This window comes from Diadema antillarum, unplaced genomic scaffold, assembly GCF_040938485.1.
Source record: "Diadema antillarum isolate AM-2024a unplaced genomic scaffold, OU_Dant_1.0 seq00001666_RagTag, whole genome shotgun sequence".
Taxonomy (NCBI): Eukaryota; Metazoa; Echinodermata; class Echinoidea; order Diadematoida; family Diadematidae; genus Diadema; species Diadema antillarum.
In genome coordinates, this window is record NW_027272364.1 from 144,333 (window position 1) to 166,656 (window position 22,324).

The 22,324-nt window shown below is 42.2% G+C and overlaps 1 protein-coding gene across 1 annotated transcript in view; it reads right to left on the minus strand.

Annotated features, from left to right (window-relative positions):
* Nucleotides 1–264: 264 nt before the first annotated feature.
* LOC139711525 (uncharacterized) overlaps nt 265–22,324 on the minus strand; it is a 28,296-nt gene continuing 6,236 nt past the window's right edge. Inside the window, exons 2-10 of the mRNA XM_071623402.1 lie at nt 17,074–18,263; nt 15,923–15,969; nt 13,711–13,919; nt 12,370–12,460; nt 11,636–11,967; nt 8,157–8,289; nt 3,571–3,667; nt 2,085–2,192; nt 265–517 (exon numbers count right to left, since the gene is read on the minus strand). Of these exons, the coding sequence (XP_071479503.1) occupies nt 265–517; nt 2,085–2,192; nt 3,571–3,667; nt 8,157–8,289; nt 11,636–11,967; nt 12,370–12,460; nt 13,711–13,919; nt 15,923–15,969; nt 17,074–18,263 (2,460 nt within the window). The remainder of the gene's footprint in view (nt 518–2,084; nt 2,193–3,570; nt 3,668–8,156; nt 8,290–11,635; nt 11,968–12,369; nt 12,461–13,710; nt 13,920–15,922; nt 15,970–17,073; nt 18,264–22,324) is intronic.

A 22,324-nucleotide genomic window follows, 5' to 3' on the forward strand; every position in this document is an offset into this window, starting at 1 on the left:
TTTATTAATTTATTAATTATTACTTTTTACTATTCTGTAAAAGTGACAGGAAAGGGTAATTCCAGAGTGCGATAGCAATCTATAAATACAAATCGATGACTTTCCATTCTGACAAGACATAAGCACATCAAACAATCACTGAGCATGATTAGACCTAAGTCCAATCTGTAAAAAACAGACATTAAAAAATGCTATCTGCATACTAAACGTGGTGTTTTGATTGTGAGTTAACTACAAAAGGAGGCAACAGAACTAAACAGCACCTCAAGACTTGGCGATTTTTGCCTTGTCGGCAAACTCCTGACTGAGGAGGCGCATGACATCTGCATGATTTGTCGCTGAGTGAGTCTTCTTAACTGATGCATAGTTCTGCTTAACAAACATGGCGAAGGGATTTGGGCCCCGGGCCTTGGCAGGGGTGCCGTCCTTGTTGAGTGTTGGCTGGAGCTCCAACCTGCCACTGCAGTAGGCACAGCAGAATCGAGAGGTATCCACCGACTTGGAGTGGCGGCCGATGCTACAGAGAGAGAGAGAGAGAGAGATAAGACAGATACATGCATAGATGGGGCCTGTTTCGTACAAAGCACATCACAAGTACGAGAAGTAATAGTGTCAGCTATTGACACAATATCAGCTACTGTAAAAGTGGATATTTTCGCGCAACTAATTTTTTGCACTCGGCCGGGTAAGAAGACTTTCATGTGTTTTTAATTTCACGGAATCAAGACATCAACTACTGGAACAATATGGCAAGCAAAAATATGTGCTTTTCTTTCCGCGCTAATTTCTGGTTGCATGAAATGCGTAAAAATGTCAACACTGCAAAAATTTCCACTCTTACAGTATACATTCGTTTAAGCTTTCCATGGTGGTAAAACTTTTAGCCGTTGGTGGTTACACAATATACCATGTACTCTTGTCTTGGATGTGAATTTGGTCCGAAAACGGACCTACTCGGTCCTGGCATTTCCGTAAGCACGTTCTTACCACCCTTTCTTACTGTGTAAACACCACTGACCACAAACAGCTATTGAAATACTGGTAGCTAATTGGCTATTGCCCAGCTGCTCATCACAGAAACCCAAAAGTATGGTAAGTCATAATCATCGTGGATTGCTCAATGAAACAGGATCATGGTGAAGAATTCCCCCTCCCCCTCCATTTAACTACTGTTTACGCCAAATATTTCACGAGAAATGCATGTGTGCATGACACATTCATGACGGGACCAGAGTTAATATTCTAATATTCTTTTATTAGATTAATGAAGAACACCCAACTCACAAAATTTAAGAAAATAGAAACCTATCTGTAACATAATATTCAGCGAATACAGTATCTACTTGCTTATGTACATATGGACATGTACCATATACTTAATAATACAAACATACGTACACACACAAACAAATATACATATACAGTATGTACTTACATTACATGGCCGGTGGAACGGGGGGCTTGGGCCCCCCACACTTTTTGTGCACCACACAAAGGAATACATAAGGTGTCATCACTTTGGGGCCCCCCCCTACTTTTTTTAAACCGGAAGTACGTAAGTGGCGCTACAAAGAAATAGAGATCTTGAAGTGTGAGCGCGGTAAGGTTATGTTGTTCCGCTGAGGACCCTTTTTTTTTCCTTTGCTTGTCAGCTGAAGAAACCTGGAAGTGGTAGGGGAGAGATGAGCTTTTTTTTTTTTGCTTATTAGCTCATGAAATCCGGAAGTGGGCCCCGCCCCCCCCCCCCCCCCACACACACTTTTGAAAACGCTCCGCCGGCCCTGCATTATACATACTTCGGAATTGTTCTGGTATGTCATTACCAAGAGAGCTACACAGCATCATTCTGGGGCCTGTTTCATCAAGAGGTCAGCACTAACAGTCTGAAAGTTGCAACTGTTACAATTACCATGGTAGCAGCCAGATAATGACCAAGCACTAGCCCAGGGAATATTTAAGATTAAATGTTAGCTCACACAAACTGCACCTCTCCCAACTTACAGCACTTGTACGAAACCTCTTTACGAAACAGGGGCCAGGCGATTAAACAAACAAAAACAAAAACAGTGCCAGATTAGACTCACATGTTTCCACACTGGACACACTTGTACTTGTACTTGGTGTGGATCTCATAGGTGTGGCATCGCTTGATAATGGGGATCTCTGGATGAGCCAGATTGGCCTTGGCAGCCCTACAAACAAGGCCAGACAAGCATACACAAATCTTATACCATGCAGCCATACCTTTCAAAACCTGGGCATTAATTTGCAGACACTTTCAATTAAAAGATCATCAAGGAAAAGAGGAAAAGAAAAAGCAGAACATTGCTGTTCTGTTGAGTATTCTGAAGATTGCAGCTCATGTTGTGTACCAACAAAGATTTACAGCAGCAAATTTCTTTCCAATTTCTTCATCATATTTCTAGAATATGATTTTTTATGAATGGAAAAGGATTATAGTCCCATATGTCCATGTCCATGTTGGTACAATACTTGTCAGCATACAGAGTCTTCAGCATTTCTCCTGCGATTTCACTGAACTTTGTTAGTTCAATAGAGTCAGAAAACATAATAGCATACATTAGACCATTTGGAGCAATGCAATTGCTCAATAAATAGTTTTTTTACTGAAATTATATATGGGGCTTTTTAATACAAGGACATTACATTAAACATGGTGTGACTTTCAACAGACTCTCATCATGTCTAATGATACATTTGTAAAGAACTGTTTAAAAGGGGAAGATTCACAGCAAGTTGGTTCAAGACAGTCAAATGAAGTAATATTATGGTATTGAATATCAGAAGGCTTTGGGTAGTTAAAAGGAATGAAACCAGTAGTGCATCATTCAATTAAAAACAACTGAGGAATCCAGAAATGTGAATTTACATGAGGAATGCCTCCCCCCACAGTTCTGCATTCAAAATGGTTGGATTTTATGTGCTTCATGACATTGTCAAGAGCAATCTTCAAGCTTGTCAAACTTGATATTCTACAGTATTTGTGCTGTAGCGAATGGTGCATACACTTTTGCAGTCAGCAAAAGTTTGCTAACAAGAACACACCAAGTAAATTGTCTCACCCAATGACATACTGGTATCATGTCCAAATTGGGCTCTGTTCATTTCTGAAGCAAATATTCAATGCAAACAGGGTTTGAACCAAAATGCATGGGCTTTCACTTAATACATGTATGACATCAAAATGCAGTATAGTCACAAATACAATGGACCTTTAAATTAAAGTGCTCATGTCTGCTACTTACTTGATGGAGCTCTCTCGTCAAATGCTTTCATCTTGTCAACATGTCGTCTTCCTCCACAATAGCTAGCACTTGATTCACATAAATGACTTACAATAACAATTTTCATAAATCCTATAGTTGCCATTATTATGTCACCTGATGCCCAATTGTAAAGCACAGGTAGCATCCCAAAAACAAAGTTATTATGAATGGTACACAGACAGACATCGATGTGGTGGGAAAAATAGCCTCACATACAAACACAAAACTAAAGGAAATACTTATAATAGGATGCTACAACATGTAGGATACAAAGATGACCCACCAGTATTTCCAGAAGCGGCCATGACCATCACTGACCCCATGGATCAGCCATGCAGCAGCGTGACACAGCTCATGGATCAGAGTGTCTCTCAAGCGTTCTGTAGGAAATAAATTGGACAGTTGAATAGTGAAATGAGATTCAAACCATCAGACTACAACATCAGAATACCCTGGATGTGCAAGACCACACCATCAGACTACCCTGGGTGCACATGACCACACGATCTGACTACCTTGGGTGTACATGACCTCTCCATCAGACTACCCCAGGTGTACATGACCACACCATCAGACAACCCTGGGTGTGCATGGACGCTCCATCGGACTACCCTGGGTGTGCATGAACATCTGACTACCTTGGGTGTACATGACCACACCATCTGACTAACCTGGGTGCACGTACGTGACCACACCATCTGACTGCCTTGGGTGTACACAACCACTCCATCAGACAACCCTGAATGTGCATGAACACTCCATTAGACTACCCTGGGTGTGCATGAACATGTGACTACCTTTGGTGTACATGACCACACCATCGGGCTACCCTGGGTGCACATGACCACACCGTCTGAGTACCCTGGGTGTACATGACCACACCATCAGACAACCCTGGGTGTGCATGAACACTCCATCAGACTACCCTGGGTGTGCATGAACATCTGACTACCTTGGGTGTACATGACCACACCATCTGACTACCCTGGGTGCACATGACCACACCATCTGACTACTGTACAAGTGGTTTCTTTCGCGGTGGTTTTATTTTCGCGCTTTGATGTTGAACCGCGAATTTAACATCACGTGAAAATGGTTTGAAAAGTCGCGCGAAATCAACCACGCAAGGAAATGTTTTGAACTCGCTGCTTGTTACAACGCTAATGTGCACATGCACATACAAAGATTCCGCGCATTGAGTGTATTGATGGTCAACACACACACAGCGATACCGCGCAATGTAGGTCAACTCCTGTGCGCGTGCCCCACACGTGCGGTCATTGTACTGTTATTTACTAGGAATTGGGAGTGTGTTAAAACAGAAGAATTCATTCATGTACAGCAGTGTGCATTTTAAGAATGCATACAAACACTGTTAATCTCATTCATGTCACGTTCTCTTGCGCGTTGTCTACTAGTACTAGTATTTCAATTCCTTCATTATGCGTCGGTTTTTCAAACCAATTAATGCTAAAAAGGGTTTGGGATTGCCGAATCCTGCGGATGATAAGCATGGATTAGATGCTCAGTCGGTTCATGCTGCAAACGAAGAAGTTAGTTCTCTTGGTGATGAGCTTGGAGGGGCCGGGGACTCTAAACTGGACATATCCCAGCTACGAGTACTACAACATCGACGACTCGTAAGCGGGGCTCCTATGGGGTCTACCCGTCAGAGCTCAGGGCCAAGATTGGACGCTATGCCGCCGAGTATGGAGTGGCTTCAGCTGGACGCAAGTACTCCCAAGGAGTTTGGAAAGACATTAAATGAAAGCACAGTTCAGGGAATGAAGTCTACCTATTTGAAATGCAAAAGTGCTGATCCTAGTGTGGAAATTAAAGAGCTGCCCAAAGCTAAACAAGGACACCCTTTGATACTTGGGAAATACGATGATGATGTCAAGGCCTACATCAGAGCTATCCGTGCAATTGGTGGCATTATCAACACAAATATAGTTCTTGCCCGGCGTACGCGGTCTACTAAAAAACAAAAAACCGCCTGTTCTAGTAGAGCATGGAGGGGATGTGCTCGTTCCATCATGGATCGCATGGGCTTCACAAAGAGGAAAGGGACCAAGGGAGTCAAGAATCGTCCCGATGATCTTGCTGAAGTGAGTGGGAAGTTTTTCCGCCGCATTGGACGTCGAGTTCGCAAGTATAATACACCTGCATAAATTGGGACCAAACAGGAGTCGATGTGGTGCCAGCGAACAATTGGACTATGCATGTGCGTGGAGAGAAGAAAATTCCAATCAAAGGGATTGACGACAAGCGCCAATATACAGCTTTGTTGGCATGCACCCTGTCAGGAGATTTTCTACCACCCCAGATATTATATTAAGGGAAAACTGAGCAGTGCCATCCCCGCAATACACCATTTCCAGATGATTGGGACATATGGCACTCTGAAAGTCACTGGTCGACCAGCGATACCATGCTTCGTTACCTAGATGTGATCAAGCCATACATTGACAAAACACATGCTCGTCTGGGGCTTGATGCGAGTGTAAAGCCCATCTTGATTTTTGACGCTTTTCGAACGCATCGTACGGATGACGTCAGAGCGAAGATTGCGAAGACTTGGGAGCAGCATTTGTGTATGTCCCTGCCGCGTGTACCGATGCATTGCAGCCTCTAGATGCCACGGCAAACAGTGCGTACAAAAAGGAAATCAATGCACAATTCAACACGTGGTATTCGAGCCTCATGGCCAAGGGCATCGAAGATGCGAAAGACATGAGTGCCATTGTGAAGTCAATTGACTTGCGGATAACAGCAATCAAACCACCACCCGAGGTGGCTCGTATGCACGCACAGCATCGTGTCATCAAACAAGGAAATGGATTCAAGATGACGGATTTCAAAGGCCGTTGCTGAGGTGAGGATGGCACCGCTGCCCGACAACGAGGACAGCGACGCGGAAGGGGAGTGGGAGTAGAAAAACACGGCTATCATAGCTGAACATTTCCTGTAAATATGTTTGTTTATTTTGACTTCACACTTGGAATTGTTGAGCAAGATATCAACAGTGGGAACATTTCATGTACATTCCACATCAGACTTTCCTCCTTGCCGTATTCTACACAAGATTGGATGATATCAAGGAAATTTATTAAGGATATTAAAACTTTACAAGCATGTTTGTAAAGTACTCAAGAGACGGGATTTCAGGTAAACCTGCATTTAATTTTAATTTCTGTTTGAAAAATAAAAGAATAATTGGATTATAGTTTGGGTTTTCATGTGTAAAATAAAACAGGTTTTGCCAACTGTGAATTCACAGATTTTGCCGACTGCAAATTCAAACACACACGAAAAAGTCGGCACCGATGGAAACCATGAAAGTATTTGTACGCGATAGAAACCAGTAAACCATTTTTGCAGTACCTTGGGTGTACATGACCACACCATCTGACTGCCTTGGGTGTACACGACCACTCCATAAGACAACCCTGAATGAGCATGAACACTCCATTAGACTACCCTGAGTGTGCATGAACAAGTGATTACCTTTGGTGTACATGACCACATTATCTGACTGCCTTGGGTATACACGACCACTCCATCAGACTACCCTCGGTGTGCATAGCAACACCATCTGACTACCCTGGGTGTGCATGAACACTCCATCAGACTACCCTGGATGTACATGACCACGCCATCTGACTACCTTGGGTGTACTGTATGACCACACCATCTGACTACCCTGGGTGCACGTACATGACCACGCCATCAGACTACCCTGGGTGTACATGACCAATCCATCTCACTATCTTTTCTTGTACATGACCACACCATCAGACTACCCTGAGTGTGCATGACCACAACATCTGACTACCCTGGGTGTGCATGAACACTCCATCAGAGTACCCTGAGTGTGCATGACCACACCATCTGACTACACCGAGTGTGTATAACCACTCCATCAGACTACCCTTAGTGTACGTACATGACCACACCATCTGACTACCCTGGGTGTGCATGAACACTCCATCAGACTACCCCGAGTGTGTATGACCACACCATCCGACTATCCTGGGTGAACATGACCACTCCATCAGATTACCCTGAGTGTACCTATGTTTATATTTTCACAAATCCTGCTGTTTAATCAACATGCAGGATCGTGCATACACACTTTCCACCTACCATTTATTTGCATGGCTTCTTATTACTTTAGAATGAGTTATCATACACAAGAATTCCATCTAGATATCATCTTGTATTCAAAAGAGGTGAGGCAAATACCTACAAGTTGTAGATATGCATAACAAACATTAGAGTTTCAACTTTAAACATTAAAAAAAAGATAGAACTAGAAAAGCACTCTGAGAGCGCAGACCTCCGCCTTTCCACCAATTATCTTGTTCTTCCATAGTGATCAGTGATTTCCACTCATACGTATGCATGCTGAAAATTGCCCTATTTCCCAATATAGAAGCCTTTGTTGCGTCATAAACCCTCTACTGCGTGGCGCGCCATGCCCTAGCAGAAACTAGAGCACGCACTTTCGTGCGCGTATGAAAACCTCAAAAATGCGCAACTTGAACTCCCAAGTTCATTGACCCTACCTACCAAAATATCGAAAATCCTTCATAAAATCAATAAAAGTTTCTGGATTACTACCAAAGTTTAATCATTTGTTCCATGTGTCATTCTCAACCTTCCCTGTAAGTTTCATCTAAATCCGTTCCCAACTTTTGAGTTATTTTGCACACGGACAAACAAACAGTAACGAAAACATAGCCTTCCCCCTTGGCGGAGGTAATGAAGGTTTCTCCTTGCTGAAACCATTTCATAGAGATGGCCTTGTCTCAGCAGAATATAGTATAATTTGTCAATTGCTACAGTTTTTATATGGGACATATTTACCTGCAGAGTCACACACTTTTATAGAGAGTTCAATTCTGGCAGTTCGCTCATTCCCAAGCCTCTTCTTGTAGAAACAGAATCCAGCCGTCTTCCGCATCCTTGTGTTCCATGTGATGCTAAAATCTGCAGGAAGCTGCAAATATATGGATGTAATCATGTGACAACAGTGGGATGAATGTCAAGAATGACCTTTGAACCTCTCTAACCCTAAATGGATGATAGCTGTCTTCAACCAAAAATAGATCTTGGAAGATTCCTGCACATATCATCATTCTATTCCAGGAGATAGGCTGAGATAAAAATGTTTCTTATAAATGACTGAAAATTCATCCATATTTATGCTTCTGTTCATGGATATTCATACATATTCATACTATCAAACTCAGTGGTCATTTTTTCAGCAATAGCTTGAAATGTTTTTATGAGTCAAAAAAGTGGAGTGGTATTCTGAAAATCTTCCTAAGTTTCTTCCTAAATCAGAACTTAGGAAGTGCCTAGGAAAGACAGAATTGGTATTCTGAAATTTCTTCTTCAGGACTTCTTAATGCAAAATAGGCAATCCTTATCCCCGCCCACGTCCTTTAAGCCAATACAAAATGCCGTATCATAAGGGACCAACCAATGACAATCGCAAATTACTATGACGTAGGGTCAAATACACGTGTGCGCAGCATGTTCCCTTTCTCACGCTCATTTCGTGCATCAAAGTACATGTGCGCGCAGTTAATGACAAGTGCGCCTATCACAATGTTTGCAGCTTGCTATTCTGAACAACGTACTTGGGACAGGGGTGGAGCTTTTCTAAATATTTTTCCTGAAATTCTTTCCTCAGTGCATTCTAGAATACTAACTTCTTCCTTAGTTAGAAATTTGCATGCTCCCACCCCCTTCCTAAGTTTTTTCCTAAAGCAAGTACAGGAAAAACACTTAAACTTAGGAAGATTTTCAGAATATCACTTAGGAAAAAATCCTGACTTAGGAAGAAATTTCTTCCCAGGAAGGATTTCACCTATCAACAGCAAGCTAAGACTTAGCTTACACGCCATCAAGAACAGCTCAATAGCTTATCCACGCCTGAACAATTCTGCATCATGCATTCAACCTATTGATTTCTTGCAATGCTGGCATTGTTGCATTGTTGACAATGAATACCCTACAATTCTAACACTTTATGTGCTTTGAGTGACAATTGGTACAGAAAACCCCACAGCTAAATTTTTACATTCTGTCCGAAGTCCCCGGCAAAGAGAGCATTAATCAAACCTGTATAACACCCTTTTAAAGCGATTGAACAAATGAAAATCAGCAAAGCAGCAGGTGTGGATGGAATCCCCCCAGAGGTATGGAAGGCTGGTGGAAAAGCCCTACACACCAAGCTTCACGAGTTCTTCACGCTTTGCTGGAACCAAGGCCAACTACCTCAAGATCTTCAGGATGCAATTATCATCACCCTGTACAAAAACAGAGGAGAGAAATCAGAGTGCACCAACTACAGAGGAATCACACTGCTTTCCATTGCGGGCAAAATCCTTGCTCGAATTCTTCTCAATAGACTAACGCCTAGTGTCGCAGAAAGTGTTCTCCCAGAATCTCAGTGTGGTTTTCGTGCAAACAGAAGAACTGCTGACATGGTCTTTGCCCTCAGACAGCTCCAGGAAAAGTGCAAGGAACAAAACAAGGGACTTTACATTACCTTTGTTGACCTAACCCAAGCCTTTGACACAGTGAGTAGGAAAGGACTCTGGCAAATTCTGAAGCGCCTTGGTTGTCCCCCGAAGTTCCTCAATATGATCATCCAACTGCATGAAAACCAGCAAGGCCGGGTTAGGTATAACAGTGATTTCTCCGAACCCTTCCCAATTGACAACGGTGTAAAGCAAGGTTGTGTTCTTGCACCGACCTTGTTCACCATTTCTTCAGTATGATGCTCAAACAAGCCATGGAAGAGTTCAATAATGAAGATGCTGTTTACATCCGGTACTGCACAGATGGCAGTCTATTTAATCTGAGACGTCTGCAAGCTCACACCAAGACGCATTAGCTACTCGTCCGTGAGCTACTCTTCGCAAATGATGCCGCTCTTGATGCTCATTCAGAGTCTGCTCTCCAGCGTTTAACGTCCTGCTTTGCAGTTACTGCTAAAGCATTTGGCCTTGAAGTAAGCCTGAAGAAAACCGAGGTTCTTCATCAGCCGGCTCCTCGACAGGATTACCAGTCCCCCCACATCACCATAGGGCAAACAGAACTCAAAACAGTTGATCAATTTACTTACCTCGGCAGCACCATCACATCAAACGCAAGAGTCGACAAAGAAATTGACAACAGACTTGCTAAGGCAAGCAGCGCCTTTGGTAGACTGCATGAGAGAGTCTGGAAAAACAACCACCTGAAAAAGCAGACAAAGATCAGCGTGTACTGAGCCGTTGTCTTACCAACTCTCCTGTACGGATCCGAGTCATGGGCCCTCTACCGGCATCACCTACGCCTTCTTGAGCACTTCCACCAACGATGTCTCCGTTTCATCCTAAACATCCACTGGAATGACTTTGTCACCAACATCAAAGTTCTTGAGCTGGCAGAGACTACTAGCATCGAAGCCACACTGATGAAAACTCAACTGCGCTGGGCTGGTCATGTCTCGAGAATGGAAGACCATCGCCTTCCAAAGGTCATGCTGTACGGTGAGCTCTCTTCTGGACACCGAGACAGGTGGACCCAGGAAGAGATACAAGGACTGCTTGAAAAAAACCTTGAGCACCTGCAACATCGATAACCGACGGTGGGCTGCTATCGCCTCTGATCGCACATCTTGGCGCCTTACTGTTCGACGAGCAACAGCAGCCTTCGAGGATGATCGCAGGGCCCGACTCAACAGAAAAAGACAACAGAGGAAAAACCCAACACCCAACATCAACTAACCGACTTTTCCGTGCAACCGCTGCAACCGTGCCTGCCTGGTCCCGCATCGGACTCATCAGTCACTTGCGAGCCTGCAGCAGACGTGGACTTCCTTAAATCTTCGTTCGCGAAGCAAAGCCACACTATAACACCCTTTTCACCCTGCTGGCATACCAAGAAAATCCAAGTTGATTTCATTTGGACTGCAGAGTAGTTTCAACTTCAATATCTCAATATCCATTCATTTTTCATTATTTTATTCATCAATCAAAGACTGACTGTAAAACCACATTATTGCTAGTTTCAAGTACTGTATAAGCCACTATTTTTGCGTACAGATAATTTTGCGAAATAAGGAGGTCACAGACATTTTCGCAAGATGTTGTTTTCATGAATTGACACTGAGGCTGTCATAAGTGCACTATCACCCTTGCGCATAGCGACATTTTTGCATGTTGTTAAACCTACAGTCCAACAATGATTTGCAAAATTAAACCCTCGTGAAAATAATGGCTTATACAGTGGGCAGATATCATAACTTCCAGACAGTTGACTTGTGTATTGGTGACTATCAAACGAACCTTGTCATCAAAAATGGTCTTGTTATACAGCTTGAACAACCTCTGAGTAAGTTCGTCTCTGTTCCTCTTGAAGTCACTGACATATCTGGATCTGGTGGGCATTCCTTTGCTTGGGGTTGACAGAGAAGCGAGGAAGGAGGGCGTTGCCGTGCCACTCGTTCTGGAAGGGGTGGCGAAAGACGGGGGAAGATTTGACGATGAGTTAGTCTTGACCTGCAGTGGACGTCTGGGTTTGGTGGATGTGGTCTTTGCCGATGTAGTCTTCGCAGATGTAATCTTTGCAGATGTCTTCTGTGAGGGTATTGATGTTGAAAGGCCCGTAGAAGTGGTGGCTAGGGACACGAGGGAATCGTAGAAAAGAGAACTGTGACTGGAAAGAGTATCTACAATCTCATTCAATTCCACACATATCATAGATATGTCCAGGACTTGACTGAATCTACAGGTAATTTTGGTAAAAGTTACAGTCTGCACTAATGTGCACACAATGCCATCATATGGAAAACACCAATATCTGTCCATCAAAAGTATCAGGATATCTCATCTCTTTCTCCCCCCCCCCCCCCAAGTGTGTGTGTGTTTTTTTTGAGGGGGTGTTGGGTTTTTTTTTGTTTTGTTTTTTTAATTCAATTTACAGGATTAACTCAATATGATATTTGTGCTGCTGAGGATGTTATAAAAATGACTTGTACTGTACAAAACAGCCCACAAAACACAGGTGGTGTGTTGCCTACCTTTGGGTCTCTTCTGCTGTGGAGCTGGAGTCCATCTTGGAGGAGTGAAGTCATCGTCGTCATCAGAGACAGGAAATGGACTTATTGGAGTCTGATAAAAATTTTAAAAAAAAATAAGACATCTGAATCAGCAACGGTACATGCCATACTAGTACAGATTACAACAACACAATCTTCACAGGAAATACAGCATAAAACTACCTACAGGATATTTCTATTAACACTCATCCCACAGTACAAAGCTAAAAACAGTTAAACTTGAAAAAGTCACAATGTGCTCCATTGTGCCAAATCCTCAAATTCAACTTAAAAGTTCCTGATAATTACCTCTGCCAAGGGAGGAGGTTATGTTTTCGTTACCGTTGGTTTGTGTGTTCGTTTGTTAGTTAGTTAGTTCCATGTAGTTTGTCCGTGTGCAAAATAACTCAAAAAGTAGAACAACGGATTTGGATGAAACTTGCAGGAAAGGTTTAGAATGATTAAATGATTACATTTTGGTAGTGATCCGATAATTTTGGGGGAATTTATGAAGGATTTTTGACATTTTGGCAGGTAGGGTCAATGAACTTGGGAGTTCAGGCTGCACGTATTGAGGTTTGCATGCGCGCACTAAAGTGCGTGCTCTAGTTTCTGCTAGGGTGAGGCGCCCCATGCAGCTGAGGGTTTATGACGTACAAAAATGTAACAAAGGCTTCTATATTGAGAAATCGGGCAACATTCAGCACACAATGCTATACATACATATGGGTGGAAATCACTGATATCTCTATGGAAGAACAAGATCAGTGGTGGAAATGAGCTGCATGATTGGCAGAGGTCTGCGCTCTCAGAGTGCTTCTCTAGTTATTAATGCTTTGACTTTATGTTTACACAAGATTTCAAGTCAGTGCTTTCTATCTGTGGGTTTCCTCTGCAATTTTGCCAGTCTTCAGCACTCTATCATCATATTTCTTTTTTCTGTGTTTGAAAGGAATGACCTTATAAAGGGAATGATCATAAAGGGAGAAACATTTTAATCTTATCTACTGTAGTCATACAAATGAATCAAATGAAAGATGAACAATTTGCTTAAATGATAAGAACTTTTTCAAATTTTAAGTGACTGCAAGCTCCACAGGGCCTACACCAAATTGCTGAGAACACATGAAGTTGGCTTTCTGGCATCTGCATGTCTATGCATGAGTGAATAAATATTTGTGAGGATGGGCAATTTCAAGCATAATCATACAACAAAGATATCATTATCCAACAGGGAGTATTACAAAGAAATGTTTTGATCTGCACCAAAAAAAGTTCATTGATTGAAAATGATAGAAAAAGAGTTATTAACATATCACATACCTTTTCCTGCTGGCTGTTTAGATGATGTGTTAGTGGATTATCACGATTGTTTATTTTCAGGTAAAAAACGTCGTCATCCTCGTCATCACTGTTACTTGTAAGAGGTGTATCATCAATGAAGTCACTGTCGTCAGCTATGACAAAGACTTCTTCGTCAGAAGCCACCTGGTCACTGGCAGGTTGCTGAGGGGTCTTGATAGCATTCAAAACTATGATAAAGTATTAAAAGGAGACAGTCACATTTGGTACTTAGTACATCAACATGACATACTATAGTTTATGTTACAAGAGCTGATGTATCTCACAGTGACTTTGTTTCAATAGTCATTATACATATGAAATCACTTGAAGTTTAAAACCATTCTATCCCTCAAAAAAACTAGAATTATCACTGAAGGTGATTAATACCCCCGCCCCTAGTGTTGCTTTGTAGTATGTGATGTCATGAGGGCAATGACGTTGATACCAAGTTTGTGCACTTGTCGAATTGGAAACAGAGTAATTTTAGTTTACTGTACAATTACAGAGTTGATCATGACACTGAGTTTAAAACTTACAGCAAATGGAAACATGCTTTCCCCCAGCATCACTACCGGTACACTTAAAGACCATCATACACACCAAATTTGACCTCCATAGCTAGAATGGTTTATTTTGATACAAAAATGAGTAGTTACCATGGCAACACATTTTCCTTAAACAAACACATTGGTGTCTTGCAAAACTACACTTCTAGATCATGATACATACTAAATTTGACATTAATTGATTGAATGATGGAAAAGTTATTCGATCTGCAAGGATTTGGTAAAATTGTGGTTACCATGGCAATGGTTTGTGTGACAAACACAAAAATTATGTGTTCCACATCTATACCTCAGGGCCATAATGCCTACCAAATTTGGTTTCAATTGCTTGAAAACTGGAAGAAGTTCACTCCACAGGATTTAAAAAAAAAATGCGGTTACCATGGCATCGCATTGTCCGATACAAATACAAAGGACATTTTGCAAAACTACACACCAAATTTCACCTTCACAGATTAAATGGTTCAATTTGATACAAAAATGAGTGGTTACCATGGCAACACATTTTTCTTATATTAACACATTGGTGTCTTGCATAATTACATCTCCCGATCATCATACATACTAAATTTGACCTTAATTGCTTGAATGATGTGGAAGTTATTTAATTCACAAGGTTTTGGTAAAATAATGGTTACCATGGCAACACTTTGTCCGACAAACACAAAAATTATGTGTTCACATCTATGCCTCAAGGCCATAATGCCTATCAAATTTGATTTCAATTGCTTCAAAACTGTGGAAGATATTCACTCCACAAGATTTCGAAGAAAACATGCGGTTACCATGGCAACGCTTTGTCAAGTACAAACACAAAGAGTGTCTTGCATGACTACACCTATAGATCATCATAGATACCAATTTGGAAATTGATTGCTTAAATACTATGGAAGTTATTCAATCCACAAGGTTTTGGTAAAATTATGGTTACCATTGCAACGCATTGTCCGACAAACACAAAAAACATGTCTTGCACATCTATACCTCAATATCATTATTTACTCTAAAGTTTCATTTAAATTGCTTCAAAACTGTAGGAGGAGCTCGCGACGCAAGATTTTGCAACAGACCGACTGACCAACCGCCCACCCACCCGACCAACATCACAGTGATTCCTATATACCCCCTTCACACTACGTGTGGCGGGGGTATAATAAAAATATGGTAGATGTTTTATGGTCAGAATGTGATATTCATAGGGTTTTTTTCACTCAAAGTGAATGTAAGAGGTTTGAGGATCCTACAAAAATTCAATTAAAAAAAAAAAATCCCAATTTCTTACCGCAATAACATTGTGCTGTATTTGGATCTAGAATTTTGCAAGCATTTTGTCAAATCAATACTTACTCTGAAGGCCATTTTTCTACTTAAAAGACACTCTTTGAATATTGGAAAGGAAAAAAGATGAATTCACAATCTGTTACATCTGTCCAATTTCTTACAGACGTCTTCCTCATCATATGGTTCTTGGGTAAATATTAAGTATATTTAACATATATGCTGGTAATTTATAGCCACACGTCTCTGAGAAACACTGCACATTTGATCAATGCTTTGAACATTAACATTTTCAAGTTTGAATGTTTCTTTGAATGCCATGAAGGACAAAGAAAAGCAAGACTTACAGGATTCAAAGTCATCGTCACTGCTTGAGTCCATGTTCCTTGTAACACTAGGTGAAGAACATAAAAGGAAATATAATAAGTCATTGGTGCAATATCTGGCCAACATAAAGTATTGTATGTGGAGGATTCTGTGTGTATTAAAAATGAACAGCAAATACTGTACGAGATCCAAGTTGATCTAAAAATAACAGTGGAATGAAGAGTCATGAATATGGGCAATAATTCTACAGTTGTTTCAATGCTATTCACTATTCATATTTTACCATGTGACTCAGTACATGGCACCTCTTTCTTTTCAGCAGAGCAACTTGGCATTTGTTTGAATTGACACTTGTGACTAAAATTTGTCTTCACAATCATTAAAAAAGTAATTTGGCACTGCAGATAAGCATTATAATAGTAGCCATTCACATCTTTGGGAATATAGGGTTAGCATGGTTATGTAGGTTATACCACATATATATTTTCATCCAAAACCACTGAACTAAAGGTCAAATTCAAGTGCATGCTCCTTCATTCAGCAAAGCAACATGTAGTATCGATGACAAACTATGACTTGTTTTCATTCAGCTATAAAGAAATCTTCCCATAATGTACTATAATGAAGCATTGTACTTCCTGAGGCAGTATTTTACACTAAAACCTTGTCATCAACTCGCAATCTCTTCATGCGTAATAAATTATATAGCATACTGTATACGCCATATATTTCGCGAGTCTAAATTTTCGCGAATCAGGAATTCCCGACAATATCGCAAGTGGTTAAATTCGCGATCATGGAGTCCTGTACTGAAAGGAGAAATGTACAAGCGTACGTCACATCCAAATCAGGATCAGAGCAGGGAGGTGGCTCCCTGATCAGAGTCAATATTTTTGTGTCTTTACTTTCCCGAATAAAACCTGACTCACGGAATTCGAGAAAATAAAAACCTCGCGAGATATTTGGCATATACACTACATCATACAAAGTTGGAAACTCAAAAATTTTACAGTAAATGAAGAATTTCATGTGAAACTGAACATACAATGCAGAAATTCACTTGTTAGTTCTACTGAAAGGATTGAAGAATAAGAGGGCATTAAATCTAAACTGGCAGTAATAACAAGCTGAGTGACTTGTTAATTCCTCAGTGTGTGTGTGTGTGTTTTACCTGATCTCTTTTAGCAATCTTGAATCAGCTTCTTTACTGCTCTTCTCAGGATCTGAGTCTTCATCAAATTTCATAGTACCACCCTTCTCCAGCTCCTCCTCCTCCTTCTCATCTTCATCATCAGCTCCCCTTTCCCCTTTAGCCCTCTCTCCTTTCGTCTGGTTGCCCTTGTCATCATCTTTCCTGCCATCGTCTGAGTCTTCGTTGAGAAAGACGGCAGCAGATTTGGGGTTTGCACAGCTTCTTCTTCTTCTGCTTTTATGAGAGGATGAAAGTTTGATTTTACGACTTCTGTGTTTTTCAGCTAGCCGCTCTGTCAAACTCAAAACGTGCGTGGGAAGCAAATCTTCAACTTTGTCATCACTGCTGTCACTGTTATCTTCCTGGCCCTCTGCCTGCTGACCACAATCACCATCATAGGAGATTGGTTTGCCCACAATTTTGTCAGTGCTACGTGTCCCGCGGCAGCGAGGGGGGCTCATGAGCCATTGTAGCAGCTCGGGAGACTGGCGATCACTTGACCTTGGAGTCACCTTTTGGGGCTCGGTAAAACTGTTATTTCTCTCAGATGTTTCGGCATCCTTTATATTGCTACAATCATTGCATAATTGAAAGGAGTGGACGTTTGCACGACCTTCTGTCACAGCACTATCAAAATTTTCTCCGGCATTTGAGTCTACAGCACATCTTTCAGTTAGCTTTGTTGTCGTGCAATCCACTGTGGTTCCATTAGCTGCTGGCAGTGGATCTATGCTGGACTTGATTGTATCAATACTGACAACGCTGCTCAGGTCTAGACAGGAATGAAGTTCGCTTTCTACACAGTCTAAATCCTGCTTGCGTGAATCTTTGCCCACCTTCTCTTGCTCTGGGAAGTCACAATGTCTTGTCTCTAGCTTGCTTTTTGAAACCTGCTCACAAACCCAAAACTTGTTTGTGCAATGACGTGTTGTGTGGTCAGCGATACAAGGAGACACATTCAGCCTGTCTGTATGATGAGCTCGTTTACTGTCAGTAAGTTTGAGAGTGGGGTCTGCTCTGGAAGACTGTTTGCTGGGCTTTCCCGAAGAGTTGCTGCAGCTTTCTTTATTTGCTTCCAGCAGAGACCTGACTTCCTCGGAGGGCTGCACGTCATGTTGTTTTCTACTTGCCTTTCTTGCCTTCTTTTTCTTCTTTGTGCTGTGTGACAGCTGTATGTAATGAAATAACAACAAAAACCCAATGATTTGAAAATAGATTGGAAACTATCAGTATGAAAACTAAACTAAAATGATGCATGTTGTACAAGTCTTTACTCTTTGACATATACTGGGCATCATCATATTCAACGGTAAGCCTAATTCAGGTAATTCAGGTCATCCATGGCAGCAAGAACTGAACCTATGGGAGTTAGCCCGACGTCGACCAGATGCTGTGCTTCGTATAGTGTCCCAGTGTGCCAGCACGCGACACTTGTGTACGGAGACAGGGCTGTGTAAGTTACAACACATGTACACGGGACCACCACTGGGAGCAAGACTCTTTCACTATTTCACAAGATTTCACTATTGCACAAGCTAGAATATCATGTGTATCATAAAGGCCAATTTCATACAGTATGTACCGTACAGAGCATTTTTTTTTCTTCTTTTTTAGTGAGAGCAATCGAGTAGAATCCTCACCGGACCTCAGTTGTTATTCATCATTTAGTACCCGCAGTCTCTGTGTCAGAATCAGAACATTCAAAGTTAGGAAGTCATTATTACCAGGAGATCAACATGAAAGAATGATTGATCATTGATATGCAGGCATATTCGTGAAATAGACCCCACCACTGCGTGTCCGTACTATTAGAATACTACGGCGGCTCGCCTGTTTACACTCGTGAATTCAGCCCCACCATGTGGCGTTCATCGGTACATAAGCACGGCAGCGGGGCTTTCTTCCACAGTTTAATACTCGTGAATGCGGCCCCACCAAATGGCGTTCATGCAAGATTGTAGATACAGCAGCGGGGCCACAGCATAGCATCTTTCGTCCTCCCTTTCTCCCATTTCTTTTTTTTTAGGTCTTCAACTTTTTATTCTTGGAAGGACTTCGTAAAGTCCCTCAACTAATTTATAGGCCAATTTAACCATAAATACAACCCTAACCTAACCCTAAACCCTAACCCTAACCTTAACCTTGCTTGCTATACGCACGGGTGCACGCGCACTGTGGTGGGGCCGATTTCACGTTTTTGCCGATGCCTTTAAATAGATTAATCAATTTAAATACTATGATGATGTTTAAACACACATTCCTATTCTAAAATTGAAAAAAAAAAGGTGATACAAATCAAAGACAAAGTAATATGATTAAATTTTATTGAGTTTGGTTTAAGCAGTGTACTGCGACCAGTCTCACAGTAAATTGTGTGAAGCAGGAGCTGTCCAATGCATGGAGCACCCCGGGCCCGGGGTCAAGGGTTAGGGTTAGAGTTTAGGGAATAACGTTAAGTTTAATTTAGGGCGAGGGTGAGGGTTAGGGCAGTAAATGTTATTAACTTAAGTTAGGGGCTGTGCTGACAGCGAAGTTAGAAAGAGAAGCCTAACAAAACAAGTAGTGAAGTACTGCACTCTGCAGTAGCCAATCTTTACGCACTGCCACTGCCTAGATCCCTCACATAGAGTCACGGATCATGCTAGCTAGCCCGAAACGCCATTGTTTACAACAACTGCGCTGTTTAATACTGCACTATAAGTATAACCAGTAGGGGCCAAGGGACCTACCTTGACCGAAAGATCGGTCTGTATCTGGGCCCCGTTTATAAGATGCTGGGATGACAGCTCTTTGAGTCTTGCTGGAATGGCAACTTCCAATAGCAATTACAGCCAATCAGGAAGCTGGATTCTTGTCATTACGATGAGGATGACAAATCAGTTCGGGAAACCCACTCACAAGGGGGGTCCCTCCTTATAAGTAACCCGTCCCCCTTATAAGTAACCCCGTCCCCCTTATAAGTAAGTCAGTCGACTGAGTCTGCCACTCAGTAGCCACGTCTGCACTCAAGCATTGCCGCGCCGCCGCGCCTGGCGACACTCACGCCAGTAATCGCTCGCATTTCAGCATTCGCATGGGTCGTTTGACATCGCATTTAAATCCATGATTTTAGATATGATGCCTCAAACCGATTTTGCTCAAATTTCGTGAGTAACTAGGAAACTTGTGAAGCTTTATGGACATAATCAAGCGAATTGCCGCAGTCCTTTCATTTTCGCGTTGCATTGCAAAAAAGCGTGGAGACTCCTTATAAGGGGTGCCCCGGGGGTTACTTATAAGGGGGACGGGGTTACTTATAAGGGGGACGGGTTACTTATAAGGAGGGGCCCCCCTTGTGAGTGGGTTTCCCGAACTGAAATTGTCATTCCAGCAAGAGTTGTTAATGTTATTGTATCAACCTTTCATGTTATATGAAATGGGGCCCTGGTCGCCGAGGAAATGTTCCGCGGAGACTGCGTCTGGCTTCACGGATCCCCTCCTTATTATAAATTATATAAATTAAATACGGTTACGGAGGAGAGCGATAACGTCCAAAAAGAAAAAAAAAAAACTCCTCCGGCCAGACGTGAGACGGATCTTTCTGTCTACCCAGGGCTAACCCCGTTGCGGGGCGCTGTAACATAGTACGTATTTGTCCGTATAGTCCGGGAGCCAGCGGGGGTCAGCCTAGCTGAAAAGGTTACCAATTTTTATGTGTATAGCAATTTAGTACATATGCCCCTGAGTATGGAAATGCACGTCTGGCTGGTCATCGGTGGTGGGTGTGGCCAGGAGGGCCACTAAAAGGACCCCCCAAAATTAGGCTAGCCTAGCTGGAAAAGTAACCCCATGAAAACAACTGGAACTTGTTCGTTACACTTACAGGATAAATGAATGACCATTGCCAGACGTTTTAAGTGGTGGGGGGTAGCCGCCAGACGCTCTTAAAGACCCAACTCCAGCTAGGCTAGCCTAGCTGAAAAAGTAACCTCATGAAAACCACTGGAACTTGTTCGTTACACTTACAGGATAAATGAATGACCATTGCCAGACGTTTTAAGTGGTGGGGGGTAGCCGCCAGACGCCCTTAAAGACCCCAATTTTTCCAGCTAGGCTAGCCTAGCTGAAAAAGTAACCTCATGAAACCCACTGGAACTTGTTCGTTACACTTACAGGATAAATGAATGACCATTGCCAGACGTTTTAAGTGGTGGGGGGTAGCCGCCAGACGCCTTTAAAGACCCCAATTTTTCCAGCTAGGCTAGCCTAGCTGAAAAAGTAACCTAATGTAACCCACTGGAACTTGTTCGTTACACTTACAGGATGAATGAATGACCATTGCCAGACGTTTTAAGTGGTGGGGGGTAGCCGCCAGATGCCCTTAAAGACCAAACTTTTTCCAGCTAGGCTTGCCTAGCTGAACAAGTAACCTTGTGAAACCCACTGGAACTTGTTCTTTACACTTACAGGATATATGCATGACCGTTGCCAGACGTTTTAAATGGTGGTGGTGGTGGGGGGGGGGGGGGGGGGGCAGCCGCCAGACGCCCTCAAAGACCCAATTTTACCAGCTAGACTAGCCTATATATAGCTGGAAAAATAACCTCCTGAAACCCACTGGAACTTGTTCTTGTGATACACTCAAAGGATAATTGAATGATTGTTGCCAGACAATAGCCGCCAGACGCCCCAAAGACCAAACTCTTACCAGCTAGGCTAGCCTAGCTGATAATTAGGAAAGTAACCCCATGAAACCCACTGGAACTTGTTCTTACACTTACAGAATAAATGCATGACCGTTGCCAGACGCTTTAAGTGGTGGGGCGTAGCCCCCAGACGCTCTCAAAGACCCAATTTTACCAGCTATAATGTTCACATATTTCAGAAATGATAGCAGTGTAATTCCATAACAATACCGCTTGCTTGCGAGTTCACCTGTCTATAAACATTAGATGCATTGCCTTATTCTTTTGTTCTGCTTCCTTGAGCCCCAACTCATGCATTCTTGTGGTGACTCTCCCATGTCATCATCCTTGTTCATTGCAATTTGTTCTATTTTTTGAAAATATTCTTATTCTTCATCCCAATTATCACAAATTCTGAAACTCTGTCCTCAGTATAACTAATTCATAGTTGTACAAATGTAAAAATCTGAGAATCACCCGGAGGTCTCCTTTAATGGGGGAGTTTCTTGAGCGCACAGGGAAACATGCTTTGAAATATCAATAGGGCAAGTGTTGAGACGAAATAC